At 41.0% G+C, this 15,886-nt stretch overlaps 1 protein-coding gene across 2 annotated transcripts; it reads left to right on the top strand.

The window, feature by feature from the left end:
• The first annotated feature begins 3,072 nt into the window (after positions 1-3,072).
• ddi2 (DNA-damage inducible protein 2) lies at positions 3,073-15,886 on the top strand. 2 transcript variants are annotated; one of them, XM_034082884.2, is made up of 11 exons: positions 3,074-3,210; positions 3,339-3,535; positions 4,753-4,882; positions 5,377-5,649; positions 5,757-5,883; positions 6,127-6,254; positions 6,582-6,710; positions 7,239-7,342; positions 7,475-7,667; positions 12,629-12,677; positions 13,380-13,430. In XM_034082884.2, the coding sequence occupies exons 2-10, from the start codon at positions 3,398-3,400 to the stop codon at positions 12,637-12,639; spliced, it is 1,233 nt and encodes a 410-aa protein (XP_033938775.1). In that variant the 5' UTR covers positions 3,074-3,210; positions 3,339-3,397; the 3' UTR covers positions 12,640-12,677; positions 13,380-13,430. The 2 variants fall into 2 exon arrangements, with proteins under 2 accessions (XP_033938774.1, XP_033938775.1); XM_034082883.2 differs by lacking the exon at positions 12,629-12,677 and having other exon boundaries at positions 3,073-3,210; positions 13,380-15,886.

Raw genomic sequence — 15,886 nt, 5'->3', positions numbered from 1 at the left:
ATTTTATGTCTTTTTTATGACCTAATACTTTACATGAGAATTACAACAACAAAAAACATGGAAATAATAAGAATAATAAGTTACAGTATGCAAGTTAGCACACATGCATTACTCATTCAGTGTTTTATGATGTTAAATCAATAAAAAGTCTAAAACCAAAATATTTAATATTGCAGCATAAACTGGGGGAAAGCAAGCAATTAGACCTTGAGTTTTTTTCACAATGTTATATTTAGCACTACATGTTTTAAAATATGTTTATGCGTATACACATAATAAATTGCAAACGCAGTGATCTTAAATCCCAAAAAATAGACGGATATGCATTTTAGCTACAACAATTTGTGACGTAATGTTTCCCCAAAAGATATCTCTTTTTGATGAGTCTAAACTAGGTTGTGTTTCTTTCTCTCAGACACTGTTACAAACTCCAATGTTGAATTATTCAGTAATACCAACAGTCATGTATTTCAACATTCATGTATTATTGACTTAACTTGAGCTAAAATTTACATTTAGATGATAATACCTTAATTGGATAGATAAATGAATAATTGTTATACACATAATTAGATGCAGTTAAAAGTAATAATCATTTTCCATATTCATCAGCCTGCTCCATTATAACATATTTTATAAAACGTAATGTTATTATCAAAACAGCCTCAGGGCTTTTTTGGCATTTTATGACCTTTATTTGGGCTATTTTTATAGTTTCAGAAAAAATAGGAAAATATGCAAGAAATCAGCGGTTTACATAACGGAAACTATGCAGCGTTACGTTATTTTGCCAGTAACAACATGACTTAGTACCTTTGCACATGGAGTCAAAGAGCAGATGGAAAAATAACCACATATTCTTGATCATCTGCAAGATAAAACCACACCAATGCAAGCTTGCTTCTTCAAAACGGATGTTTAACATACATCTCCGCCTGAGTTTGAGCTGGCAGTGAAATAAAAAACTAGAAAACGTTTACACAAGGCCATAAAAAAAAATCAATATTGTTACAATGTTAACATAAAACCAATGAAACAAGTTGAAAAGAGGAAGTACAATGATTGAATGAAACGGGTTGAGCTTTTAAGCACAAAATGAAATTCTAGATTTTCCCAGATATTTGTCAGGAGAGAAGTGTTTGTCTCGATATGACAGGACTTTTACTCAGGCTGCTACTTCAAGGAGAGTTAGCGTCACTAGAAATAGTTTACAGGAATATTTCTCTTGAAAAAAAATCTGCTCTGCCAGGCAGCTTCGAACACAAACAAACTCCAAGGCAGGTTTCATAGCATGTAAGGTAACTTTACAAAGTGTTCTGGATCCTCAGCCCAGTATTTAATGTGCTCCTTGTAAAGTTTGGACAACCCAAAGGTAGAAAAACAATAGAAGCTAAGGTGCTCAGAGGTGCTCAAAGACAACTACCCGACTATTCAGCACTACATGTTTCCGAATAAGCATATATCAATGAATCAAATACATTTCCTGTTATTTTATTTGTTCTTACAGAGCTGATTCGAACTCCTTACATAAACTGGCAGGAGATATGCTGCATCACCAGACACTGTGGACTACTAAGTAGGACCTTGTCTGGTGCAAAAAAAACTAACTGGAGATTAAGATGTCAATCCAGCCCCGTCTGTATAACACAATCTTGAAAAGGGGTTCAGGTTATGTTGGCGGACCGTCTGTTTGTAGGGGCTTTAATAAAGAAAGTATTAGATGCTTTCTCATGGGTCTACTCTGTCGAATTCATTTGATTTTTGCAGACACACAAAAACAGAAGGAGGTTATTATTTGGTGCCTGTGGCGGGAATTTATTTATCAAATGTGGATAGAGAATCAAACCATTCAGCTGTCTTTGTTGTTTTTTGATTTCTTGCAAGAAAGTTCAGTCAGTCATACAGAGAGCATTAAGTCTACAGAGTGAAAGACGAAGAATAGAGTTTGGGTTGCATATTTAAACACAGAGAGAGGAGAAAGGGAGGGGTATAGCTTGGTGATAACAAAGGAGCATTCTGGAAGTTAGGGAGGTAGGGGAGGTAGAGAGGCCATATCAGGAAGTTCTCAGTTCAACTGAATTGAAGGTCATACTGTTGGTGCACAAAGAGTGTAACTAACATCATTGCAACACATTTTATTAACAAGGAATTTCCCCAAGCTTAGCTACGAAGTGTGAGAAGTAGTAAATATAGATAGAAACATTAGCAAATAAGAATCACACTGATATTATTAAAGTAAGTAAGTGAGTATAATATTTTTCTATTACAGTGCCCTGCCCCTTGATTTGAACAGGTTTTACAGAGTTTACAATTGCCATTAAGACATGAGACTAAGAAAATTGTACATGAGCCAGCTTCACTGAACTGGTTCCACTTCTTAGCGAACATATTCAGGTGTACAGGAAGTGGTTTCATGTTTACCAGAAGATAAATTATTGGTGGCTGTTGGATTTTTGTTAGGTCTTTTTACCAATCGACAAACATATTAACAGCATGGAAACGAACAAACTACGTAGGTTGTGTGATGTCTTTAAAAATACTGCACCTTAAAAGTAATATTTACATTTAAATGTTTTCTTTTCCTTGTCACTGGCAGACTGTATTTAACAAAGACCATCCTTACCCAGTACTATACTTAAGTACCATTTTTAGGTAGTTGTACTTTACTTTAGTATTTCTATTTAATGCCACTTACTTCTTCTCTACTATATTCAATGGGGAAATAAAGTAATCTTCCTCCACTACACTTATTTAACAACTTAAATTACTTTGAACAAAATGCATCTCTACTAGTTACTCTTTAGATCACAAAAGCGTCAAATTATTTCAATATTTTACAAAACGTAAATCCAAACTGTCTTTGTCTACAACAATAAAGGTCAATTTTCTGCACAATGATTACTTTTTAAATATTTTAAACTATTTTTTACAATAATACATTGGCACTTGTATTCAAGTAAAGCATCTGAATACTTCTTCCACCACTGTTGAATTGTCTTGGCTGTCTGTAATACCCAACATATCCAGTAGGTGGTAGTAACATGCCTGCCATGTTCAGATTAGAAGAAGAAACTACTCACGACTGCAAATTCTGTAATGCGACATGTCGAAAAGCAAGCCAGATGAAATGCGGCACTACTGAGCAACAATACTACTTGATGTTGTTTAGTTGTTGTTAAAAGAGAAACTGTCACACCAGGCGTTTACCCAGTAAGTGTAAAGCAGTCACTGTCTTTCGTTGTAATATAACTTCCCAATTTGACGCGTTTTCTACTGAAACACATGTTTAAACTGTTAGAAAAACTAATAATAATTGGGGGTTTTCTCTGTGAAACAAGGAACTTCACATTCTGTTGCAGCGGGTCTGTCTAGTGATCCTGCCTTTTAAAAAAAAACGATGCTGGTCACCGTTTTCTGTGCGCCGAGGGATAGCCCAGAAACCACCTTCGGCCTCGATGTTTCCCCAGAGCTGGAGCTGAGAGACTTTATAGCACTTTGTGAACTGGAATCAGGAATCCCAGCTGGGGAAATCCAGGTAAGAGCCAGGCTAGCTGTAGCCAGAGAGCTAACGTAGCTAAGAGCTAGCTAGCTGACTGGCTAGCATGAATCGGACGTTTGCTGTTTTGATGGACGGTGTGTTGCGAAACGTCATTTATCAACAACACACATGACACCGACATGTGCCTCCAAGGGTTATTTTTATGTTTTTCCAGCAGTTATTAACAAACAGAAGGCTTTAGCTGAGGGTGGAAGTAAAACTAAATAAGCTAGCTGCTGTCAACTGGTAGAAAGACTGAGGCTAACTGTTACACGAAGTTAACAAAACCATCTGCTCTTATCGAGACACATTGTGCTCCAGTAATGTTAGTGTACCAAACACTTTATTGTATTCTTTTTTTTCCAAGCTAAAGGCTGACATTTGTTTATAGTTGGCATGTGTAAAATCTGAAAACAATAAGTGTTCATTATAACACAACACATCACACCAAGACGGGACACATTAAAACACATTTAAAGAAAGAAAAAAAGATGGGGAGCTACATTAAAAGGAGCACTGACTGAATCCTGTACCAAGGAGGGTATCCTTGTTAATATATACATGTATACGATGTTCTAAAGATGTAGCTAGATACCTGAAATGATTAGGTAGCAGTTGAATACTTGATTGGTCGTGTCAGTTCACAGAAATGTAATCTTCAACAGTTTTGATAATGAGACCATTCTCAACTGAAAACGTGAAATGTTCTCTGATTTCACTTTCTAAGGTGATTATTTGCTTCCTTTTCTTGAACATGTTGTAACATGTACAGACTCTAAATTGTGGTAGATAACAGGCTTCAAAATGCACTTTCCTTTCTTAATTAAGACAGCTTGGTCTGTTATGAATTTATTTTAGGGGAATGCTGAAAACAGATGCAATGATAACTATTCAAATAACGTTGTACATCTGGCTTGTAAGGTAGTTGTTGAAGTCAGACAGACCACTGAAATGTTTAGCCAGTGGAAATATATATTATATACAGTCAAGTGTACTTGCTAAAAAGAGTTTACAAATGGACCTAATGACTGCATTATTTTTTTAACAATTGTACAATTTGAAATAATAAAATATATTTTCTGTGTTGGGTATGCTTAGCTAATTCAGTTGTGTATTTTATAATATAATACAATATCATTACATTCAACCAAAACAATAACCTGTATCTTTTGTGCGATGATATAAATTTGAATTCTGTATTTTTCCGTAAACAGGTCACATATATAGAACAGACCCTAAAAGACCCAACTCGTGCCTTGGGGACATATGGTGTTAAGGATGGAGATGTGGTGGTTCTCAGGCAAGTTGACAGAAGGCCACCACCAAGTCAGCCAGCCTTTCCAGGTAAGACACGTTTGTTGAAATGATAAGAAAGCTTTAAAGAAGTGCAGGAATGACGTGTAGGTCTAACCGTGAAGATAGCATCATAACAGCTCCTCAGAAAATTTTAACATTTTTCAGTTAGATGCTGACATTTAATAGTCTCATGTAGTTACTTCTTTGAAACCACCTCTTTTATGATGCGATGAAGCTTTAGCCATTTACCGATTGGGTATTTATTTAAATATTTGATGTCTAAACAAACATAAAAGTATCTTAGGCTTGTGCGAACTATGGACCTTATTTCAGGCAACTAACCAAAAACCCTTTCCAAAAAGCATTGACCGGGCCAAAAAACATTAAAGTTGGAAAAAAAGGGTTATATATCTAGGGACACAAGAAGGAAACACCCGTAAACTAACTACAGCAAAGATGTATGCATCAACTATAATCATTAATGTCAGTTTGTGTCCATGTAAAGTGCTTACCTCTCACTCTGTATCTCTTGTGCTCCTAAGGTCTGCCCCATATTGACTTTCGTTCCATCACAATCCCCGGCACCTCATCTTCTTCTGGTCAGCGTGGTGCCATAAGGCCGCAGCAGCAACAGGCTTCACAGCCGCAGCCTCAACAGCAGCCGCAGCGCGCCTCACAATCTTCTACGTCCTCTCCTCAGGGGATGGATGACCCTGCCTTACTCCAGCAGATGCTATTATCCAATCCACACGAGCTTTCACTCCTTAAGGAGCGAAACCCGCCACTTGCCGATGCTCTGCTGAGCGGAGATATTGGTACAACAGAGCAGATTATGACACGTGCCACAATCTCTGTTTATGTTTTTTTTTACATTATCAGATCTAAACCAGTTATGTCATTGTATATTTTTCTATCTCCTCAGAGCGTTTCACCAAAGTGCTGCTGGAGCAACAGCAGGATCGAGCCAAGAGAGAGCAAGAGAGGATCAGACTTCTGACTGCTGATCCTTTTGATATTGATGCCCAAGCAAAGATTGCGGAGGACATCAGGTATGGTGCTGAACATTTAGATTTATAACACACAAACCCCTTGTCTCCAGCATCGTGCAGCTCAGTTTTACTGCAATATAATGTTATTATTTTGTTATAAAACTATTTATTTCCTTTTTATTATTGGAATGTACTATTTAGAGATGGCATAAGGCAAAGCAGCTTAGTCATTAACATGAGAAGAATGTTTTCAGTCTTTATAATAATGCAAACCTTGTACCTTTGTGTTTTTGCATATTCCAGGCAGCACAATGTTGAAGAAAACATGACCATTGCAATGGAGGAAGCCCCAGAAAGCTTTGGGCAGGTGGTTATGCTCTACATTAACTGCAAAGCCAATGGACACCCTGTGAAAGCTTTTGTTGACTCAGGTAATAAGCATTACATCCTGATCCTATCTGTTGTACTTTAACAGGTTCAACTTTCTATGTCGTGTTTTGGTTTGTGGCCTGACAGATAAAAAAGTATTAAGTTCTCTGATTTGCAAAAACATCAGTATCTGCATTTACTGTGCTCTAATAAAAGACTGATTGAGAATGTGTTTTTTCTGATCAAAGTAATAATTTGATCTGATCATGCTGTCCACTTGTGAACGGATCACCCAACGATGGACTGGATTTACACTGCATTGTATCGCTTCTTCCTTGCACAGACCTTTTTTATTCCTTGATTCGATTTTGCCATTGTTTTGTTTTTAGGAGCCCAGATGACCATCATGAGCCAAGCATGTGCTGAGCGCTGTAACATCATGAGGCTGGTGGACCGTCGCTGGGCCGGGATCGCAAAGGGCGTGGGCACCCAGAAGATCATTGGAAGAGTTCATTTGGGTGCGTTTTTTTAAGTGTATTTGAAGAGTCCAGAGTAGTTTCCATAAGAAGAAGAAAATGTAAGGTGTGTTATTTCAATTTGTGCAGTCATACAAACTCCTCCTGCTGTTTGAAAATGTGCTGTATGGTTATAGAGCCTGGCTTGGCAGAATTACCGGATGTCTTTGAGTCAACTTCCTATCTACTCTCAGACATAGTTATAGCTTCAAATAAGTACTGATGAGGAGCTTACTGTTAGCCAGTGTGTGGTTATAAAATGTCTTTGTAACAGTTGAAACTAGGTTGACAAATAACACAAATTAACACTAAAACTAGCTAACCTAACCTTTTTCTAAACCTTTTCTTTTAACTGTATGCAGAGATATAAAACGGTGTCTGAGATGGTCCGACTGGGTAGTTAGAATAATGTTTCCAAACTGGATCTATTTCTTTGAACTGGACCTATTTCTTTGAACTGCATCCATGTTAAAGTCTCTGAATAAAATGTCGTGGTAGTTCATATTGTGTTCTGTTGTTGCACTCATGTAGCTCAGGTCCAGATAGAGGGCATCTTCCTCCCTTGTTCTTTCTCCATCTTGGAGGACCAGCCAATGGACATGCTGCTTGGCCTGGATATGCTGAAGAGACATCAGGTGCAAGCCCCTTTTTAATGTGTGCTTAGTCTGCAGTATGCTATAGGGATGAATCACACAATTCAGGGATTTCCATTTTCTTTTATATTATGAACTATATCCGTGAGCATCATTTTTCGTGTTTTCTTGTAGTGTTCGATCGACCTGAAGAGGAACTTGCTTCTGATAGGCACCACAAACACTGAGACTAGCTTCCTGTCTGAGGCGGAGCTGCCAGAGTGCGCTCGGCTGGCATACGGACCAGAGAGCCGTGAAGACAACCGTCCAGATGAGACAGGGGACAGAGAACTGGCGGAGGCTCTTCAGAGGTCCATACAGGAAAGTGGTAAGAAACAGCCGCCCATCTCTGCTCTTTGGCCTCTGTTTCATTGGGCTGGTTTCAGCTAAGTTAGAACCATATCTGCATGCGCCATTTAAAGCTTTTTACTCTCAACCCCTTCACTTCATGTCATCACCTCAGCAAATTACATGTGGTATAGAATATGATGGTGTCAGGAAATTGAGAGATGTCTGTCAACAAAATATAAGCATTTATGAGAAAAAACAATCTTAGTTCCTGGCTAAGATCAAGCTTTTTAGGCTTAAAGGGAAACACTCGTGACTCGGGTTGTTAACTAACCTTGGGCTATGTCAGTGACCATCAACTGGTGGCCCGCGGGCCACATCTGGCCCGCCAGACGTTCTCATACTGCACGGCGGGGGTGACTGTGGCGTTGGCGGAGTGGTTAGTGCTTTCGCCCTCCCACTCATACTCATACCTCGAGTTACACGGGTTCGAGCCCCACGCTCGTCCAAAAACGTTGTTGTGTCCTTGATCAAGACACTGCATTCCCAAATGTGCTGTATATATATATATATATATATAAAGATGATGATTACTTTTATAAAAAAATTATTTAGAAAAATATGGGGAGAAGTTTGTTTAATCCGTTTATGGTTCGTTCTTTGGTTTTTCCATTTCATAACCGAATAGGAAAAACAAAAAACCGGTGTTGTTTTTTTGTTTATCTGTTTTAAAACCAAAACGGAAATACAGAAAAACGGAAAACCAAAAAACCGACCTTATTCTGTTTTTAAACCAAAACGGGTTAACAAGAAAGTTACCGGTTCGCCAAGGAGGAAGTGGAGCACACAGGAGACAACCGTTTCATTGCAGACTGTTTATGTGGGGAAATGGCAGCGCATACATTATTTGAGATATGCGTGCCTGGCAAACCATTTTTTTTAGTTCCTACAACCGTTTCCCACCAATCAGGACACGGTATTAATAAAAAAGTTGATTCCTTTCCCTGCCAATCAGGACTGCTTTCCGTTTTATTACCCCGGATACAGGCCTATTAAAAAAAGATTATTTTTTTCAATAAAATGAACATATTAATCAATTATATATATATATATATATATATATAAAAATTATTATGATTTATATATAAAAATCTCTGGCCCCCGAAAGTGTTTCTTGGATTAATTTTGGCCCTTGGACAAATGTAGTTGGTGACCCTCTATCGAAATCAGTCGGAAGTCGCAACGGCTCATTTCAAAATAACCGTGGATTTGCGATTTGCGGGGTTCGGGTGTTTTGTTTGATTTTAAACAAACAAAGTCTTGGCTTTCAGAATATGAAACTTTTATTTCCAAAATCACACGATAAATACATTTTTGAAGCTTGTAAAGGGAAGATGACAGGCACCTCTCACTCGCAATCTGCTCTTCCGCAGTGCCGCCCCCCTCCCTCCGGCTGACATTATGAATGTACTCGTATAGTAATCATAAATAACACGGCAGGGTCCGTTACAGTTTGTTTTCATCTGATATCAATATTCAGAATATTAAACTTGTTTCGGCAAATTCAGATGATAAATACAACTTTGAAGCTTGTAACGGCATAATTACAAGCGGAGAACGGAGTAACTTAACGTCACAGCTAGATCGGCCGATACTCACTCTCTACCGATCGATCGGTGCTCTCTAAACATGCCGATCGTGAGAGCCGATCGCATGACGTAAAATACATTACACTTTTCTCTGTGTGCGGCAAAACAAGCTCGCCAAAATGGCTTCTGCGGTCTGGCATTATTTTAAGGTGTCCGAAAAAGACAGTAAAATAGCGGTATGCAACGTGTGTGAAGCAGAAATCCTGCAGCTCCGCCCGCCGGACCGGTAAGCGGAGCGAAACACACAAGAGTTAGACCTAACACATTTAGCTATTTGATCTACCTCTGGAACAAGCTAAACTAGTCATAATAAATATATGTATTCTTCACTGTCGGGTCACTCATTACTGGATCAGTGAGCTGCATGAGATACTGACAGGCTGTCAGGAGAGGGAGAGAGGAAAAGAGAGCGCTTCCGCTCATTTCTCCCGTGTTATTATCCAAAGTGAATGTAAACTTGAATAATGTACATCATTTGAATGTAATAATTAAGTTGATTGTTGTTTGTGGAAGCTCCAGTGAATGAGCCCCATTAACTGAGTTTTAAACATCACTTTAAATGGAAGATTTAAAGTGATGTTCAAATCTTCCATTTAGGCCCCGCCCACTCGATCGGATCGGCGATCGGTATCTGCCGATACAGATTCCGGCGATCGGCCCCGAAATTGGTGATCGGAGCATCCCTAGTCACAGCAGGCATAACAACAGCCGGTGTTTCTCGTGACGGTTTTCCCCGGGAAACAAACACAATACACACAAACGCAAAATTACACAAACACACACACACACCAGGGTTTCCGTTAGCCGGTAATTACCGGTTTTTAGCTGGTAAAATTTATTAAAAACCGGTAAATTCAAAACCTGCCGGTCAAAATGTCTGGTAATAATTAGGGAGGCTCCGATCGATCGGCCGCCGGTCATTATCGGCCGATATTCACTCTTAATAGTTTGATCGGTGCTCTCTATAAAGGCCGATCAGGAGAGCTGGATCTGATCGATATGGACATAAACGCGAGTGAAGTGTAACCGGACGCGAGAGAGAGATCAGATCAGCTGCTGAGTCTGACCGAGACACGCAGCTCTGCATAATCACCTGAAGCCCCGCCCTCTGTTTAGCGGGCTGCATGAGAAACTGACAGGCTGTCAGGAGAGAGAGAGAGGGAGGGAGAGAGAGAGAGAGAGAGAGAGAGGGAGGGAGAGAGGAAAAGAGAGGATCCGTTTCTCCCGTGTTATTATTCAAATGTAATGTAAACTTCTGAATGATGTACGTTATCTACTACAAGTAGTTTGTTTGAATGTAATAATTATGTTGTTTGTTGTTTGTGGAATCATTTATTGAATGAATCTGAATTTTTCGATCTGTTACGATTATAAACTGAAGCAATATAAAAATGAGCCCCGTGAACTGAGTTTTAAACTGAAGCATATCTGCTCATAGTCCGGTAATTACCTGCTAACGGAAACTCTGCTACACAACTCTTATTATTATTGAAATATGACCGGTAAGTTTCAAATTTGTCCGGTAAAATAAATTCTGCCCAGACATTTGACCGGCGAGAAAAAATCCTAGCGGAAACCCTGACACACACACTCGCGAGCTTCCCCCAGACCAGTAATCCAAATGAAAATATCTTGCCTCTGTAGTATTTTGATAATTTGCTCCGCTAATAATCAATCGGATCGATGGATTCCAGAGAAGAGAAAACTTTGAAGGCCTTTTTCTCAAAATGATGACTCGGTGACAGTCATAATGTGAATTTTGATTAAAGGTCACATGTCATGCTTTTCCGGTTATTACCCGTCCCCTTGTGTGTTATGAAGGTTTTTATGCATGTAAACGGTCTGCAGAGTCAAAACCCTCAAAGTACACCATGTAGGGAGTAAAACTCTAAAACAGAAAATACCTCCCCAAAACGCCTCGTTGGAGATACGTCACTGTCCATTTGATTCTTCCGGGTACATCATGATGTCATGTCGTCCCCGGAACGAAATGGACCAATCCGTGGAGCCGTTACGTTACGTCCGCGGAGCCGTTGCGTTAAGCCCCCGCTGATTGGTCCAAATTGACCAATCCACGGACTTCCTCACACACTCAGTGCAGGCAGCTCTGCTGATTTCTCCTCCCTGGCTGCAGGCTGATAACAGACAGTTGGGATCGCAGCGAAATTCTCTCTGCAGACCCATTCTCACAGCGTTTATCAACCTTTTTCTTACTCAATATCAAGCCACACTTATTGTTTTTACTTCGGCTGTGACTTTGTGTGTGCTCAGGGTGAGTTTGGCTGTGTTTCGCTAAACAAGGAAATCACACCTCCACGGAGCTCAGCGCGATTCACAACGTCCCGACTGGTCCCGACCAATCGGAGCACACTGGGCTCACAGGGAGGGGGGGGGGGAGAGCTGCAACGAGCCGTTTAGTGGAGAGAGTGAATACACATACTTTACAGAGATGCTGTATGCCAAACAATGTGAGTTTGGAAAATTGCACAGTATAAATCTATTCTAGTAGACCTCAACAATGGAATTATGATCAGTGGAAATGGCCATGACATGTGACCTTTTAATATTTGGAGTACAAAAACAATCCTGATATCATTAGAAAGCTAGGAAGCTCCTCTTTCCAGCAGTGTATCCAACTCAAAATGTGTCTTCGGGTCAATGCGACTGATTTCGATAGAGCCGGTTACATAGTCTTACATACATCTTATTCAAAACATAATCACAAAAGTGTTTCCCTTTTAATGCCAGTCATGACCAGTAATGGCTGCACATTGCAAATGGATTCACACAAAAGCAGCGTCAGTAGAGTTACATTGGATTCTCTTCCGTACAGCAGCCATGTTGTGGAATCAGGCATCCATCTAGAGATAAGAGGAATCGGTCAGCTGTTGAAGCAATTTGATTCATATCGTGACTAATGGTTTCTGACCACATTGCATTGCATTTAGCTGACGCTTTTATCCAAAGCGACTTACAATAAGTGCGTTCGACCAACAAAATACAACCTTGAAGAAAACAGAATCATATAAGTACATCAGGTTTCATAGAGCCAAAACATTTCAAGTGCTACTCAACTGGCTTTAGATAAGCCAGTCCTTTATTAGTATATAGGTGCTCTGTTAATGGTTCTATAGTTCAAATGTGCTACTGATGTAACTGAGTTTTCTGAGGTTCAGTGACGGGTTATGTGATTCCTCTGTGTGTTAGAACAAAGGCTCACGGTTTTTTTGGATGACAGTTTTCACATCTGTGTGTGAAAAGGCTGATAGGTTGGTGCATGCTCTGTGTGTGACTGCTAACTTTCTCCATCCCTTTGCATGATGTGTGTGGTGTGCGCTCTAACCCTGAGCAGGACAGCACTGATGCATTTGGAGACAGCTGGAGAGGGCCCTACCAACCAGGTACTGCAACTTCATAAGTCCATTGTGAGGCTAAGCCCATTGCTATGTGTGTCTTTTATTTTGCCGTTATTTTGCTGCTGGATTGGTTAATTGATGTTGCACATTTGTTTGAATGTCTGTATGTATTTATTCTGGATACATATAACTGTAAAAATTGAGTAGAAAAAAAAAGAAAGTGTCAACCACTTAATATGCAGCGAGTGTTAGGCCTGTCATGATAATTACTTTTTCGACTTATTATTAATTAACATCGTAAAAAAAAAATTGTCATGTCGCCAACATTTAAACCAACATAAATAGGAATAAACAGCAGTCATTACGCATTTTTTGAGAAAATAATTCTGATTGAGTCTATTTTTTTTTTTTTGGATTATTGAATGAGTATATTTTAATATATTTTTCACATTCCAATCCTGAACGATATTATTAGAAATTAAATTGTATTTAAAATGATTTACTCCCACTAGTATGCTGTTTTCAACATATCAGTGGCATTAAATTGTCCTAAAGAATAATAGTTATATTAATCGCAATTATGGGATAATATGTAGTCCAGCAAAATGAGTTATCATGACACGTCTAGCGGGTATTTAAGAAATGTCAGCAAGGAAATGTTTGTTTTAGTTGTTTCCTTATTATCCAAAGTAATACCTCCAGACTGGTTCACTGTGTCATTCCAAGTTGTATCTTCTCTTACAATAGACACTGCAGATGGACAAACTACCTCACCGCAGCCCCCCCCACCATTAACATTACCCAGAACCTTAGACCAAAGGTCCTCATCCCCCTCCCCTTCACAAAGCCCTTCTTCTGGCCCGCCCCAAACCCTGGACCGCTCTCAGTCTGCCCCGGCCGCCTTGGAGCAGGCCTCAGTACCAGGGCTGATCCAGGACCAGCCTGTCCCCCAGGATCCTCTTCGGCCGGCGTCCTCAACAGAGGATACTGGTCCTTCGCCTCATCAGGTCCCCCCTCCCCCTCTGCCTGTCCAAAGCAACCCCAGGGTGTCACCAGTGCCCTGTACCTCAACAGACGTCCCCCGTTCACCTCCTGCGGACATGACTACAGCATCCCAGGGTCCGGAGGGGGGGTCTGAATCAGATGAGGTGATGAGCAGCCCTGTGCTCCCCCATGCAGAAGAACTTTCCCCAACTCAACCCATGGAGCAGGAGGTGATGGGGGGTCACACCACTGATGCCCCAGAACCTGGTCCGAGTGCTCTTAACCAACCGGTGGACTCGGTGGAGATGGAGTCCCCCCCTGCCTCCCGGGGCGTGGCGTCCCCCGAGAGGGACCAGCCCGAAGGAGAGCACGGCTCCAACAACATCCCCTCCCTGGCGGCCGCTCTGATGGAGCTCCACGAGCTGCTGGTGTCCAACAAACGCGCTCAGTCCCAGAACGGCAGCACCGCCTGCTCCCCCTCACATCCATTCACCCAGGAAACAGACCACCCCGAGCCACGCCCCCAGACCCCCGAAGACCCCCCCCGGATCACCTCTACTGCCATCCCAGCCGGTGCAGAACCAAGCGATGCCAAAGCCCACCATGCTGCTGCTGCTGTGTCTGATGAGGGACCCTCTAAGGGTCTCGCGCCTGTCCTCTCTGAACAGGAGGAGCGTCTGGATGGGGACACATTGGAGACTGCGGGGGGTCAAAAACCCCTGCAGCGTCCAGAGAGGAGGGCAGATAAATGTGGGCGAGCTGAAGTGAATAACATCAGCAGTTTTCAGACTGAGCCAGAGGATCCTCCTGACCCCACAGGGGACCTGGAGGTCAGGGAGCCCCCGGAGGGCCAGCAGGGGAGGGGGGTCGCAGACGGACGGGCCTCTGGCACCAACACCCCAGACTCTCTCGGCCTCCAGACTGAGCACACTTTCCTCAGCCCTCTGTCCATGGCAGTGGGCTCACCTGAAGAAGTCTCAAGCACCTCAACCCTCTCCTCCCCTCCTCTTGCCCCCCAGCTGACATCTCCGGCCCCTCCTGTCCCTTCTCCACATCCTTTAAGAGAACAATTTCCATCTGAACACATCCAGAGGATCCAGGCAGCAGGGTTTTCTGCCAGGGAGGCCGCAGAGGCGCTGGAACAGGCCCAGGGGGTCGTGGAGCTCGCTCTGCTGGCGCTACTAGCCCGCAGCATCACTGTGCCCACCTAGACTCACACCCAGTCCTACGAGTCCCCCCCTCCCCTCAGCGTCTCTCTGATTTATACCTTGATACTGACCCAGATGTCTCTTCTTATCAGGGAGCACGTTTAAACAGGGAAATGCTGTCTTCTCTCTGTGTGTCCTACAGAATATCCCAGACAAACAGGACAACTGGTAAAACTTTTCCGGATACTGCTGATATGTGAGGTGTGTTTGCATGCAGATGTTTTGGGTGGCCACCCATTTCATTGGTTTTTAGAGAGTTGGTATGGTAGATCGATTTTCTTCTTTTTCTGTTGTCCAATGTTGAAACATTATGAAATGCCCAATGTATGATTGATTCTTTAAACGTTATTATGATTTCCCCTTTGATACCTCATAAAACTGTTGTTTAAGTTGTGAAGCATCATTAAAATGAAATAAAATCTCAAAATAGATTAGCGTTACTCCTCTGTCTGCTGAGCTTTCAGCACAAACACAAATATTTGAAACAATGTTGTGATGAATGATTTTTATGTTGGTAGCTCTTTGGCTCACAAATTAGAACCTAAAGGTGGAAAATGGTCATTGTGGGAACTGCTGCAGTTAAGAAGGTTTGATCAGTGTTGATCAAGTTTACAATTTCTCTAGATAAGTGAAAGTCCCCTTTATCCATGGTTATTATCACAGAAATATCAATTGGGCTATACAGTTTGTTGACGTATCATAGATGGCATTTTCCAAGTCAGTATGTGTATTTCAGAAGGTATCTTTTACGGTATTTGTTCTTTCTACAGTTAAAAAGCATTTCCATGTGTAGATTACAAACCTGTTCGTTGTAGCTCCTGTTTAGAAATTCTTTTTTATTTTGTGTCAAATCTTCACAGTTTGTGTTCATGCCCTTTTAAAAACACCCATTTTCATTTTGTAATCTGTTAAGATATTTTCATGTCGGTGCATCATATATCAAGGATGGATTTGAATGCCTTTATTTGGGTCATATACAAACAATGTTCAGGCAGATTGAATTATCTACTTTTATCTTGTATGAAATTTTAAATTGCAAATAAAATGGAAATAGTATTTGTA

Source organism: Pseudochaenichthys georgianus, chromosome 5, assembly GCF_902827115.2.
Source record: "Pseudochaenichthys georgianus chromosome 5, fPseGeo1.2, whole genome shotgun sequence".
Taxonomy (NCBI): Eukaryota; Metazoa; Chordata; class Actinopteri; order Perciformes; family Channichthyidae; genus Pseudochaenichthys; species Pseudochaenichthys georgianus.
This window is presented reverse-complemented; position numbering and strand designations above follow the sequence as displayed.

Excerpts from the sequence above, each read along its gene's own strand:
- ddi2 (XM_034082883.2), top strand. The coding sequence starts at position 3,398 with ATGCTGGTCACCGTTTTCTGTGCGCCGAGGGATAGCCCAGAAACCACC. Across the intron at positions 6,711-7,238 it reads CATTGGAAGAGTTCATTTGG|CTCAGGTCCAGATAGAGGGC; the intron begins GTGCGTTTTTTT and ends GCACTCATGTAG. Across the intron at positions 7,343-7,474 it reads ATATGCTGAAGAGACATCAG|TGTTCGATCGACCTGAAGAG; the intron begins GTGCAAGCCCCT and ends GTTTTCTTGTAG.